Source organism: Cuculus canorus, chromosome 15 (genome assembly GCF_017976375.1).
Source record: "Cuculus canorus isolate bCucCan1 chromosome 15, bCucCan1.pri, whole genome shotgun sequence".
NCBI classification, from domain to species: Eukaryota; Metazoa; Chordata; class Aves; order Cuculiformes; family Cuculidae; genus Cuculus; species Cuculus canorus.
Window position 1 is genome coordinate 15931272 of NC_071415.1, and position 13957 is coordinate 15945228.

General features: G+C 52.6%; 1 protein-coding gene across 1 annotated transcript; it reads left to right on the forward strand.

The window, feature by feature from the left end:
- Nucleotides 1-491: 491 nt before the first annotated feature.
- On the forward strand, nucleotides 492-8240 carry CLEC19A (C-type lectin domain containing 19A). Its single transcript, XM_054080068.1, has 6 exons — nucleotides 492-595; nucleotides 924-1113; nucleotides 5278-5443; nucleotides 5920-6013; nucleotides 6763-6895; nucleotides 7658-8240. Exons 2-6 carry the CDS (start codon nucleotides 1023-1025, stop codon nucleotides 7735-7737), a joined length of 564 nt encoding a protein of 187 aa, XP_053936043.1. The 5' UTR covers nucleotides 492-595; nucleotides 924-1022; the 3' UTR covers nucleotides 7738-8240.
- The last annotated feature ends 5717 nt before the right edge of the window (nucleotides 8241-13957 follow it).

Consider the following 13957-nt stretch of genomic DNA (forward strand, 5'->3'; position numbering starts at 1 on the left):
TCTCTGCTGAATTAAGGCATAAATCAGAATTGGAGCGGGATGACCGGAATTCATAGTCTTTGTGCCTATACTCTTTCCCTTAACAGTGCAACAGCTGGAAAAGGACTTCATACAATATTTATAAAAATCTGAAGTTTCTCTAGAAAAAAAAGTTGACCACATAAAAGAGGCATGCTAGATAATTCGGACTGTTAATAATACTGAGTGCTGCCTGATGCTGAAGGTTTTCTGCTGCTAGGGGACTGCATGGACTGAGCACAGACCTGGCCCGCGGGCGCGGTGTGAGTCCCGGGCGCAGCTGGTGGTTTCCCTTCCAGGCTGCTGCAGGGGTCAAAGCTTCGCCTTTCTCTGGTTTAAAAAAAACAAGAAAAGCAAGCATAAAATGAGTTAGTGACGGGTTAAGCCCTGCAGTTACCAGCTGGGGGGAGCTGGCCAAGCTGCCCTGGGGCCCCTCTGCCCGCTCCCCCAGCTGCTCCCCGCCCTGCCGGGGTACCCACAGCCCCGGCGCTGCCGCCGCTGGCTCTGCCCTCCGAAGGGCGGCCAGCCTTCCTCAGCAGGCAACAAGGATGTGCTCTTCAGGCCCCCCAAGGGGAAGGTGTGCCCCAGCTCCCCTCTGCCCTGGCCGCTGGAGCCCAACAGCATCCCTGTGGGGCACGGCAGCTGGGCACTACTGGAACGGGGACGCTGATCATGTCTTGGGAAGAAACTGGGGTGGTAGGGAAGGGATTTCCTTGCTCGCCTGCAACCTTTGGTGCAGGGCAGGAGATGTTCACCCCTGAGCCAAGCGAAGGTTGGAGCGCAGGTCCCTTGGGATGGGATGCAGCGGGTGAGGCCAGGGCGGGAGGGGAGGCGTGTGTCACTGGGAGAGCTGCTGCTTTTGGGGGAGGGAGCAGCCCAGCTCCTATTTCTACCTCTGCCGGCAGCTTCCCTGGCACAGCCGGGAGGTCCGGGGCCGAGCAGTGACCCCTGCCCACCGGCTGCCTGCAGAGCCGGGGCAGCGCCCCGTTCCTCGCTTCCCTGCGATGGGCACCGCGTGGGATGTGTGCGCGCTCCTCTCGGCGGTGGTGCTCGCCACCCAGGCTTTCCCCCAGACGAACATCAAGATCAGCCAAGGTGAGTGCAAAGCGTTGACTTCAGCCCAAGCGCTGCTTGTGGCACATCCCCCTGTGAGAGTTAGGGACCCGCTCTGCTCTCCCCGCTAATGCGGGGGGTCCCTAACTCTTGCAGGATCAAGAGCTTGTTTTCCCCTTTCCCCGTCTGCTCCAGAAATCTCAGGCTTCCCTCAAAATCCACTTTCTTCTTCATCTGGGGGGACGTGCCGCGAGCAGCGCTGGTCTCTGTCCCCCGGGATGTTGAAGCTGTCTCTCTCTGGCTCTGTTCCCGCGTGGGAGAGGCTGTCCGTCAGCGAGGTGCGCTCGCGGCACACGCTGTGTGGACCTTCAGCCGTCCCTGCCCTGGGTCCGTCTGGGTGGTGGGGCAGCAGAAACAGCTGCATGGAGCCACAGCCGTGGGGGCTGCAGGACGGGGAGGGGGGCGTGCGGCAGCGTGGCTCCCTATTTATTTATTCATGTTTAATACATGTGAGAAGCGGCCACAAGTAAGTGATTCCTCCTTATTTCCCTTCCTCTCCTCCTTCTCTTTTCTCAACTCTTGCTGGCGGCTGCTGCTTTATGGTGCTTGAGGTTCTTGCGAACTTTTTCATGGGGCTGACGTGTGCGAGAGTCACTGCTCTGAGCTTCTTCGCGCCCTGTTAGTTTTGTATGGGGAAGGGACTCCTTAAGTCATATTCAGTGAGGTCGTGGGAAAAAGGATTCATAAAAGCCTGGTTTTCCTGCCAGGCACCCAGTCCATGGGAGCATCGCCAAAACTAATTAAGGAGGAAAAAGCCCCTGCAAGATAGCTCCTATCTGTCAGTGCCAGCTGCGGGAGAGCTGCTGGTGTCTGCCGTAGGCTGTCTGAGCAGCCTCACGACTCCAAACGTACGCAGCAGAAGATTTGAAGCTGTAAAACCAGCTTGGTTTTGTCACGGGATTTAGAGAACCAAAACCCTCGGTGTGAAGGGATGTGACTTCCAACTTGCTTCAACTGGTGTTTAAAATTTTACTTTGAAATTTATAATATGTGTTTTAAAAACCACATCGAGGTGTGTAAATTATTACCCAGTTATTAAATGAGCTTTATGTCCACTAGTGGATACCACCCCCTCCAGGTCCGTACACCCCCCAGGCACACGGACTGAACTCTCTCATGACCTGCTTATTTTGAAGGTGGGTGCTAAGCGTGAGACTTCTTCATCTGTTGATGAAAGGTAAATATTGCAAATCACATGAAGGTGAGATTGTTTGTCTGTAACGACTGGGCTGTCGGGGCTTAAGGATGTGTTCCTAAAGCCATGAGTGACTTTAGGCACCTCAGCATCACAAAGTAGCAGTGTCTTAGCTTCTGCTACATGCTCTTGCCCACCAACATCCGTTTTTAATGCTTATACTTTGGGTTAATCCAGTAATGAGGACATGGGCTGATGGATGTGTCGAGATTGGGGTGGGATGGATGTCTGGCTCATCCGGCACATTGGATCCCCCGATCCCACTGCAGGCTGCTTCTGCTAAAGCTGTCCTGGAGGGTCCTGGGGATCCCCTGTCCCATCCCCTATAACTGCCCTCTGCTCCAGCAGTACCTACACGGGGTAAAGCCGTGCTGCTGGTCTTCCCTGTGGCCCCGAGCCGCTAAGAGGCAACTCTGTGTTTGTGAGCACCAGGGTGTCCATCCTGAGTTCTGATCACCAGCTGGAGAGCACTAACCATCCCTCATTCTCAGCATCGCTGTTCCTGCCTGTAAAACTGGGAGCAATAGTTCTCCCACAAAGACACTGACAAGCCTCTGATCCTGACCTAACAGAGAAGATGCTAATTAAATGCTGACCTCCCATATTTTCCTTTTCGGTATATTTAACCTTAAATTCCTTCAGGCACCTCTGGTTCACTGAAGCTCATCAAATTAATGCTACCTAATGGGAAGCAGTTCAGAATAACAAAGAAGGACTGTCTCCACCTCTGACTTGGTTTTGCCTGCTCTGAACAAAACCAGGGTGATTTTCCCGGATGATCGGGATGGGCCCAGCTTGGACGCAGGGCACCGGGACACCCATTGCAATTAGCACCCAGGAGCAAAGGGCCCCATTTGCTGTGGATGCTGCTGGGTTAAGCCCTGTGAATTTTGCCACCATCCTGTTAGAGGTGAAAAGTTTGTCAAGGCATTTCACAGCCTCTGTAATAAGATCCCAGTTGCTGTGCTGCCCGTCTGGCACAGACCTCCAGAGCGCCCATGGCCAGGAGGAGCGGTAACCGGGAGCTGCCATAAGCTGGGACCAGATCTCAGCTCTGTCCTGGAGGGAGGGATGCACTTCGTCCACAGCCTGACAGTGAAGCTGAAGCCTTGTCCCACGGGTTTGACCCTCTGCCCTTGCCTCGCTCTGCTTCGCTTTCAGTGTGGCGGGCACCCCAGCCGGTGCCAGGCAGGAGGATGGCTTTGCTCCCAGAAAATCGCCTCATCTCTCTGTTCCTGGTCCTCTGCTCAGTTGCTATAATATAGCATATAGCTATGCTATAATAGCAACAATTTGAATTTTCTTAGGGCTGTTCTAAGGTTTTCAAATGCAAGGATGGCTGTGTGCAAATCCAAGAGCTGAATCCTGCTTTGCCACCGAGCTGGCTGTGGCTTGGCCACACTCCGGTAAAGCTATTCCTCTTCTTTCCAGGCTGGTATGCACTATCGTTTTCCCCTCTACAGCCCATAACTAGTTCTGATGTGGATGGGAGAGCCCCTTGCTGCTCTTGACAGCTTTGCTGCTGTGGGGTGCAGAGCTGCTCCCGGCCACAGCTCCTCTGGAGGGAATAGCCAGTGGCCCTGAGGCGGGGTGATGGGCTGACAACCAGCCCTCAGGTTGCTGAGCCTCCATGCATTGCTCTGGAGGAAAAGAAAAGGCTCTTAGCATTTGTGGTTTGTCACCTGGCAGGGGTGACAGGAGGGACCCGGAGCACGGCCGGTGGGTGTTTGTAAAACGCTCAGAGATCCCCGTGTGGAAAGAGCTGATGAAATATGAAATTATCGCCTGGAGCTGCTAGTGCTGGGGCAGGAAAGGGTTCGGCTTCATGAACATTTCCACAGCTGCTTTGGATCCACTCACCTCTCCTTTTCCCCACGCCGACACTGCCCTCGCTGCTGCCACGTCCCTCGCTGCTGCGGGCAGCGTTTTCCTCTCCCTCCCTTGGGGAAAGCCACTTCCCCCAAGACCGCCAGCACCTTTGCACCCCCGTGACCTCTCCAGGCTTGAGCCTGTTACCTGCTTGGATAATTTCAAGGCATCTGATGTGTGCCGTGACCCCGTGCTCGCCCTGCCCTGCCCGTCTCCCCGCTCGCTCTGGCAGGACCCCACAGGGATGCGGGAACTGTCTCCGGGGGAGATGGCAGTTCACCAAAGCTCCAAACCCAGCGGCCGAGAGAGCCAAGCCTGTGTGCCATGAGATTTGGGGGTTAGGTGTGTCCGAGTGTTGGGGGGTGTTGTACTCCTGTGCTGCATCGTCCCCGTGTGCCATGCAGGGAACGTGACAGAAGGGAGGTCCAAGACGAGTGTTAAAGACGCTGCGGTGTTTACCCAACATCAACAGCAAAGGCTCCAGAAGCGCACCCTGCCCCAAAACGTCCTCTTTCTGGGTAGCTTCCCGCTGTGCTGAGAAGGAGCAGCCCTGCGGAGCCCCAGCTCTTATCTGGCGGCAGAGAGATAGGCTGGCACCGCGCCTGGCTATTTTTGGGGCCAAAACCTAATGTGTGATGGCTGCATCCAGGGGACACAGGGGTGGTGAGGGAGGAGGCGCGCGTTGGCTTTGAAGGAGGTGAGAGCAGGAGGGCAGAGTTTGGCGCTGACCCTGCAGCCCCAGCGCTCAGCTCCTGGGCCGGTGCCGTGGCTCCAGCAGTGCCTGATAGCGGCGAGAAGAGCCCTTATCTTGGCTCGCCTGATAGCAAAAGTAAGTGCCCCTATTTTAAGCACCTTCTGCCCTAAGCAACATCAAGCTGGCTTGAAATGTCCCTTCGGATGTAGGCTGATGCTAAAATCAAGAAGCCCGTGGGTTTTGCAAACTTCCGCACGGCTTCTGCCACAGCTGTGCGTGGTGGCGGCGTGCCCGGGCGAGGCTGGGGAGCGGGGCTGGGCGCTGTGCTCCGCTGCCCGGACACGTCGCTTCGCCCTCGGCTGCTGGATGTCCTCTTTTCTGCCCCCAGCCATGCCAGAGCCCGTCCATGCCTACTCCTGCCCGCTCTTCTGGACCGAATACGAGGGCCACTGCTACCGGTACTTTCCCATCAACAAAACCTGGGCTGAAGCTGACCTCTACTGCGCCGAGTTCTCCATTGGCATCAGATCAGCCAAGCTGGCCTCCATCCACAGGTGAGGAATGCGGAAAGTGGTCATCCCGCCCTGGCCCGGGCTAGGGAGGAAAGAAAATGGGCGTGAAGTCACATTACTACAGCACAACCTCTGTGCCAGCTGTAGGCTCACGTCCCAGCCTGAGCATCCCTCCACAGCAGCAACCAGGCTGCACTGGGCACACAGAGGCAAAATGCTGCACTGGCAGGAAGAGTGGCATAGCATTCCCTGAATTCCTCCAAACTGCATTGTTTTTACTCTTGAAAAAGGGTTAGAAACACAAGATGTGCTTTTTCCCCCGCTCCCTCTCCGCCAGCTCTACACTACACACCTCTTGCCCACACTACACACCACTTGCACAGACCTGGGAAAGTAATCAACAGCAATTAGAAGAAGAGGATCCATTTGGCCAGGCTGTAGGGTGAATGCATGGGGGCACGCCTGACCATTTGTCTGACACAGCTCCTCAGCGGCTCTGTATTGCTCTCTTTTGCCAGCTGGGAAGAAAACGTCTTTGTGTATGACCTGGTGAACAGCCGCGTGCCGGGCATCCCCACCGACATCTGGATGGGACTCAATGACCTCCGGCAGGTGAGACCTCCCCATAAGCACGCAGGAAATCACCTTTAAAATTTTACTTCCTTGCCTTTTCCTCCTGGAAAGCCGCGTAGTTTTCCTTTTCACTCCTTATAGCCCCATTAGTTGGGTGGTGCCTTAGGGCCTGTTGTGCAGCGCTCGAGGGAGAATTGTCATTTCACCCCCTTCACTCTGCTTTCAAAAGAAAAGTGTTACTAGAATTAATAGGTTAATACTTCTTTTCCACATGGTATTCTCTTAATGGTTTAATAGAAAGGGTGTTGTACCGCTGGGCCGAGAAAAGCAAATAAACTGGAACCGTCTCCAACATAAAAAACCACCAAAGTTCATTGCTATCTTGTGATACTCCACAACTTCTCAAAGCTGATGTGTTGGAAATATATACCCTAATATGTAAGAGAGAAAAATTGAGACTATCAGGAGAACAGTCCCACATCAGCAAATTTTTTTGTAGGTATCAGGAATGAATAGAAAAGGAACACAGATTGGGTAGATATGTTAAAAAATGTATGAGTTCAATTTCTGGGCTTCCTCTGGTGTGAATGCTGTGAATGCTGGGGCTGTCCAGGGTGACGCTGCCGCTGTAAAACCCAAACGTGGTGTTCAGCCTTTGGTGAGTGGTGACGGTCTCTCCCGCGTTCCCTAGCTGTGTGGCACCAGGGATGGGGTCTGCACAGGGGTGGGATCGGCTCCTGCAAACGCAGATCTGGGGTCACAGCCTTTCTCCTCTTGCCCGGTGCCAGGAGGGTCACTTCGAGTGGACGGATGGCTCCTCCTATGACTACCACTACTGGGATGGCAGTCAGCCTGATGATGGGATCCACTCCATCCCGGAGGAGGAGGACTGCGTGCAGATCTGGTACAGGCACAGCAGCGGTGAGTGCTGCACGGGGCAGCCAGGGCTCCTTGGGTCTTATTTGCATGTCAGTAAGTTCGGTCCACTGAGGGTCTTGCTTTTTGGAAGAGGTTACTGGCAGGCTGAGGATTTGCATTTGATTTTTTATTATTATTTTCTTTTTTCTTCGCACAAAAGGGATTTGTTTTCTCTTTCGCCACATACACACACACACACACACACACACACGCTTTCCCTTTGCTTGCAGCCCATCTCCCTCTCCCATAGCAGCGTCAGGAGGGAAGCGTCACCCACTTTGAAGAATCACTGAACTTTGCCAAAGGTCAAATTTTCCTATTTCCCCTCCCATATGGGAGGCTCGTGGAAACACTCATCAGTTTGTCAGCTTTTCCATCCCTCAGTCAGGCCAGGGGCATCGCGTTAAGTCAAGGCAAGACCCCACTTGTGCAGACAGTGAGAGCAGTCAGGTGTATCCGGACCCCCTTGGACACACCCCAGTGCTCCATCCCCGTGCGACCTATTGATATTCTGTGGGTTATGGGCTATGTTTTCAGGTACCTCTCTGCTGCCACGTTTGAGCTGGGACCCAGCATCGGTACCAGCATCCCTACAGGACTAGGATGGGGATGTTGGGAGGGGGCACAGCTGGGAGCAGCCCAAATGGGAGGACATCCAGGGAAAGCCTCCCAAACTACAGGAGGTCCCAGTCCTGAGGGCAGTGCGTGGTTACCTCCTGATGGCTTTTTTCGGCTAACACCTTGGGTTTTTTTGGTGGGGGGTAGCATTGCGCTCCTGGAATGACAACGCCTGTGGCAGAGCCTTCCCGTTTGTCTGCAAGATCCCTTCGCTGGCCCTGGACTGAGGCTGCCGATGCTGCCTGCGCCCCCCGCATTTTGGGTCATCTCTCCAGCCCTACCAGGGAGGGAAGAGCGGCCAGGACGTGGCACAGGTGGCAAGAGCTGTGGAGCTGCTCAGCATCCCCAGCCAGAGCCCAGCTGCAAAATCCCTCCTGGGAGCACCGCAGGGGTGAACCTGCTGCTTACCCTCCCCATGGGCAAACAGCACTGGGAGCTGTGTCAAACAGCCAAGGAGCGCCCCAAGCCAGAGCTTGGCTTTGGGTTTCAGATCAATCATCACTGTGTATTAGAGGAAACTTATGATTTTATCAATACATCAAACTGTTTGTACCAAAAAATAGCCACGTCTAGGAAATTATTTTGCCTGTTGGATTTTGCCCATTGATCCATGAAGAGTAGAGAAAACGTGTTGTTTTCTGTTAAGTTATGCAAAATGCCTTTTGTGCACGTTATTTTCTTCTCCACTAAAATAAACAGCAAACAGCAGGTGGAGGCTCCTCTGTCTTTCTAACACTCGAGTAGGAGCATTTCCCCAAGGATATGGGAACTCATACAAAAGGAGCTGGTTTTAGCCCCTGCTTTGTATTAATAAGTAGCGCTGTGGAAAAGCAGACAGTTGGGAAAGTATTTTTTAGTAACACCAACATGTTTTTGGGGTCCTTGAGGCAGCCTATGTGCACAACCTGCCCTTCCACCGTTCTGTATCAGCCACGCAGTATCACTGGGTTGTGTGGGGCCGCTCTGTACCCCAAACCTTTGCAGCACCCCTCCCTGCAGCAGGTGAGTGGGGTTTGGCCCTGCCTGACTTGGGCTGTCGGAATGACGAGGAGGGCAGGAGGAGGGCTGATGTGCACCAGCTGAGGGTCAGCCCATGCTCATGAACCTTTCCTGAGTGGGGATGGCTTGCAGCTCTCGAGGCAGCCCTCTTTTCCAGCAGGATGATGCTCTTTCCTGTAGCTGTTGCTGATGTCCTTCTGTTCTGCGCTGGCACCACAGAGGTACTTTTATCTTCCAGATAATTAATTTCTAGGGAGTTGCATGTGGATGTGGCAATCCACGTGTGCCTTGCTTGAGATGCTCAGTGGGAGACTGGACCCTTCTCCTTGTGCACGGGGGAGTTTGCAGAGCATGAGTGCGAGGGAGGCTGTGACGGCGCCAGAGCCTGAGGGAAGGGCTCAGAACTACACCTGTCCTTCAGAGGACACAGCTGCAAGGGCAGTACCATACCCCGGTAGCTCCCTGGAGAGCCGCTGCGGTGTCCCACACAGACCGCTGGCAGCCAGGTGTCTGCAAGAACGCCCATGCGGAGGGGGTACCTCCCTCTCCAGTCCCTTTCCCTCTCTTTGGAGTAACGAGTCCCCTTCCTCCATGCTCTGGCAAAGCGTCTCTCAGGGGGTCTCACAGTGCCAAAGCAGCTGGGACAGTCCTGGGCTGCCCGAGAAGGTGAGTAAAAGCATCCTCACAAAATTCCCTGGTCTCGCTCCATGTCACCGTCTTGGAGAAATGAAATTTCAAAACTAAGACTTTCCAGAGTGATTACTCTGGTTACAAGGAGGTAACTAACCGGGGCTCTGCTGGGAGCTTTAAACTGCCTCCCTGGGTGTCAGTGCAGCTTGCAGCTAAAATACATCTCCAGTTGGAGAGAAACTGCAAACTTGGCGGGTGTAACGGTGCTGGTGGTGTAAGTGGAAAATCTGTGCGTTGGAGCAGGCTTCTAAAACAAGGAAATTCCATCACCTTTGAGTATGTGTTTTTATATTTGATATTAAAAATATAGAATTATAAAATATTTATAAGTGGATAATGCATATACATAAAAATGTTATTTTAAATTGATTTTATATATATGCACTATCCATTTATTTATATGGAAAGCAAGCAAGCTGCATAATTTTCAGTCCTGGGCACGAGACAGTGCGTAATGTGGTTTCTCAAAACTTTTTCTTCATCTGAAAACAATAAATTGCATATAGATGATAAAGGTACACAAAGAAATTGGCTGTTAAAACCAAAAGTTATGGAATCCAATAAGCTAACAAAATGTAGATGTGTAGGATCTGTGGCAGAAAAAGGGTTTGCTGCGCTGGGGGTGACCCACGGGTGGCACACAGACAGTGGGGTCGGGCAGCCGTGGGCACGGGGCGAGTGTCTGGCTGAGTCCTGGCACCGGCAGTGGTGCCGAGGGGTGACCGCAGCGCTGCGGAGGAGATGAGCTGCAGCACAGAGCAGCCGCTGGGTTTGGCCCCCGGACAGGGTGGCACGCTGGCGGCGCGGCCGCGCTGCTCGGTGATGCTGCTGCACAGTGCCAAGCTCTGCTCCGCGCTGCTTCTCCCCAGTTTCTTTTCCCTATTTCTCCTGTGTGAGCCGTTCAGCGGAGCTGGGAGTTCCTCGCGGTTGGGGCTCTGTACTCCTCAAGCTAAAAACTTATTTTTTTCCCTCCAAGAGGCATGAGATGTTTCAAAAGAAAGGTTAAAACCTTCTCTTGGGAAAGCGTTTGAAGACTTGAGCCCTACTGTGGCTAAAAATATTGCTAATGGGGAAACCTATGAAAGCTGTCAGCTCCAATTAACATCTTCATTTCCAGGTAAAAGGAACCGAACATGCGTGACCTGAAAGTCGGGACCAAAGTTAATAGGGGCTTTGTTTTCCACCCCTCCTGGTTTTCTCCACAGGCTCCAGGATCCTTGCTTAAAAAAACAACCCACTCTCTTAGCCAGTGTCTTCTGTTTCACACTAATCAAATAAAATTCAGAAAACGACAGGAGTTTTCACCTCCTTAATGAATTTTTAGTGGATCTGGAGAAGTTAGTGCTCAGTGGAAGACTGGGCATGGCCTTTCCCTTGGCATGGATGGCCCCAGGCTTTGGGTGGCCGGAAGGAGCTACAGTTCTTCAGGCTGAATAGTTCTGTTTTGGTTTTCTGTACTCCTTGTCCCATAAGCCCTAAGTCCCCTGTTATCTTGAATTTTTCCATTCTGCCTTTCCATGAGGTTCAGACAGTGGGAAACCTGGCAGCGCTCTCCCACATCACTTGCAAGTGACTGATGCCGAAGGGTCCTTTTATATCTCCGAGTTTTTTTAGGAGCTGGACATCTTCCTTTGTAACACATAAAAGTCAGGGTAAGCGTGAACAGTGTGTGGCGTAGCCTAGAAGTGAAGAAAAATAATTGTCCCTTGGTGGCAAATGTCTCTGCTCTCCTATATCCCATTTCATGGTCTGTAGAGACAACATTGCCCCAGTCCTGAGTGGAGAGATGGGTCTGTCTGGACCATTTGCCTTCTCAGTATTGTTTTTTCCCCTGTTATTATTATTCTTTCTTACTCCTGAAACGTGCCGCTGGATGTCCAGGGAGAGAGCTGTGAAGACAAGTGCCGTGCTGTCAGCAGCTTGCTGGGGCGCACTGGTGCCTGGTAATGATTTTCCTCCCTGGTTCCTAATCTGGACTGCTCACACGGCTGGCTGGGCTGGGCTGAGCTTTCCTCTCCTCCGTTAATTCAGGAAGACTTTTCCCTCCCTGCAAATTACTGGGAGGATAAGTCGTGCACAGCTGAATTGTGAGCTTTCTCTTGCGCATCTTCTTCCTCTGCCTGGTTTCCCTCGATTTTAATTGCCTGCCTAGCAAAGCAGCTCCTACCCTGGGGCAAGGGCGCCGCAGAGCCCTTCCCTTCCACAGGGAAACAAAAATATCTTGGGGCCCAAAAAAAGGCTTCTGGCGGCTCAGTGAGTAAATTATAGATGTCTTCTGGCTGTGACAGTGAAGCCCATCACCGCCGCCAAGCCTTATGATAAGCGATGTTATCTATCTGTGTGACGGCGTTAGCATGACCCCCAGCTTTGGTGCGCCCCAAATGTGTGCTGCGAGGGAAGGTGGAGCAGTGGGACCCAAGGAAGGTGAGCAGGATTTGTCTGTGTTATGCAGGTCCTGGTGGATGTTGGTTTAATCGAGGCGTTTCTCCTGCTCGGTGGTGAGGGTTTCCCATCCCGCCCCCCAGGGATGGAGCAGGTTGGCAGGGAGGCAGCAGGGACAAACCTGCTGGGAAACGCACCTCCTGGGCACAGCGGCCCCTGGGCAGGCAGGGGGCTCGGCGGAGACGTGATCGAAGGTGGATTTATAAACCGTGCAACCTGCTGGCGTGTAACGACACCTCAGTTAATCACAAACACTGAGTGAAGCTTCAAACAGTGCTGGTTTTCCTCTGGGAGAGGCGCGTTGCTGCCGGGAGCTCCTCCAGTCTGGAGGAGGCACAGGGGTTGCCTCATGACAGCACCGGCGCCTGCTTTGCTGCCGATTGCTCCTTATCAGTACCCCAAAATTCCCCATGGCTTTTGTGACCAAGGATTTCTAAGCTTCCCATGAAAACTGCGCTGCTGGGGATCAGGGATCCGTCTCCCTTTTGGCACAGAGCTCTGCAGCTCAGCCACCTAAAACGACGGTAAAGTTTATTTTATCAACTGCTTTTATTTTTCAGGGACTCGGCTGGAAACTTTTATTCCTGGGTGCAAATTGTTTAAGACGCTGCTGGTCAGACGTAAAGCACAGATCTCATGAGGCCAATTCCTGCTGTGGTTTCTGCCCATAAAGCCAGTCAGCCTTGAAGGCCGCGGAGCCAAAGCGCAGGTGGTGTGAGGGAGAAATTGGTTGCAGCTGACACCCAGAACACGAATCCGCTGGAGTCAGGGAGCACTGGTGGAGCCTTTTGGGGCAGATTACGAAAGAGCTGATACTCCTCAGCACTAGGTGGCTGGTGTCCCCAGCTGAGGTCCCGGGTGCCACCCTCCTGCTCTGTTGTATTGGGTTATCTGCAAAAAAAGTCCGGTCTGGCTCTCAGGGTTACCATGGCAACTAGATATTGGCTCATTTGTATTTCTTGAAAATTATGCTGGGCTGTTGATTGCATCGTTTGTGAAGCTCTTTGTCAGGAGGCGTATAGATCGTTTTTGTCAGGGCTGTATGGGAGCGATTGGTGCTGTTGTTAAGCAGATTTCTGAACGGGAACTTTGCTGGAGTGTGGTGTGTGTTATAACTGCGTCCCTCCCAGAGAAACTCAGGCTCTTCCTGGGCCAGGGGTTATGTTACTGTGCTGCTCATCCCCTCTGACACCTCTTTGTACTCATGCAGCCCCTTGGAATGACACAAAATCTGAGTGACTCGCCATGGGAGACCTTGCTAAGGACCGGGAAATGCTTGCAGGAGCAGCTTTATTCTTGTGCCTCCGTAGATGGAGAGGACTTACATAAAATATCGTTCTTGGAAATCTGCTGTGGGGTAGGAAGGTGAGGAAGTTTAACTCAAATGTAGTTTGAAGAATCAGTGTCTCCTTGTGTAATCGGGAGAGGGGGTAAAGAGCAGTGTGGCTGGAGAGGTGCTGGGAGCAACCTGCTGGCCACGATGGGAGGGCTGTGGTCCTGCTCCCGGGGGAATAAGCATCATCTTCCACTTCCAGAGTCCATGGAGACTTTGAAGTTTGGGAAAATGCCAACTTAGATTAAATGCTTACTAATTTTTGGTATTACAGAGCCGGCGCTCGCTGCTGAGCACTGGGAAAGGATTTTGCTGCAGGGCTGGCTCGAATTTTCACAGGTGGCTGTAGAAGAGGATGGAGAAGGCTTCTTTTTACTACTTTTTTTTTTGTTCTGAAGGAAAAATTAATTTGATTTCGATGCTCTTTAGACTCGATGGTCATGGGTTCCTGAAAGTCAGTTGACCCACAATCCAGCATTCGGTGTCAAGTGGTTGTTTAATGGTGAAAATCCACTTGCCGCTAATTCCTCTTTTATCTTGTTAAGGTAATTAAATTAGGAGGTAGGACGTAATGGCAGGTCTGCAGTTAGAACCTGTTTTGTGCAACTTGACAGCATGAACATGGAACGACTTTGTGGGCTCCTGGTCTGCATATTGGTGCTTGCATTGGTGCTCGTGTGGAGCACGGGGGCTTCTGGACCTTGTTTCCTCCATCACAGACAACCTCTCCATGCTCCCTCCACTGGCCATGGATTGCACCCAGCGGATACCATATGTGAAGGTCACAGGGAGAAGAAGGGGAAGGAAAGAGCAGAAGTGAAGGTTAAAGAAATCAAACGTGGTATTTCATCAGCGTGCAGGGTGAGTGCTCACAGGAGTGAGCCCTGGCCTTTATTGATGTCCAAAGCATCACACGAAGTCACTGTCCCAAGTAAAAGCTGAATGCAAATGATGAACGTGTTCATCTAATGTGGATAGCTACC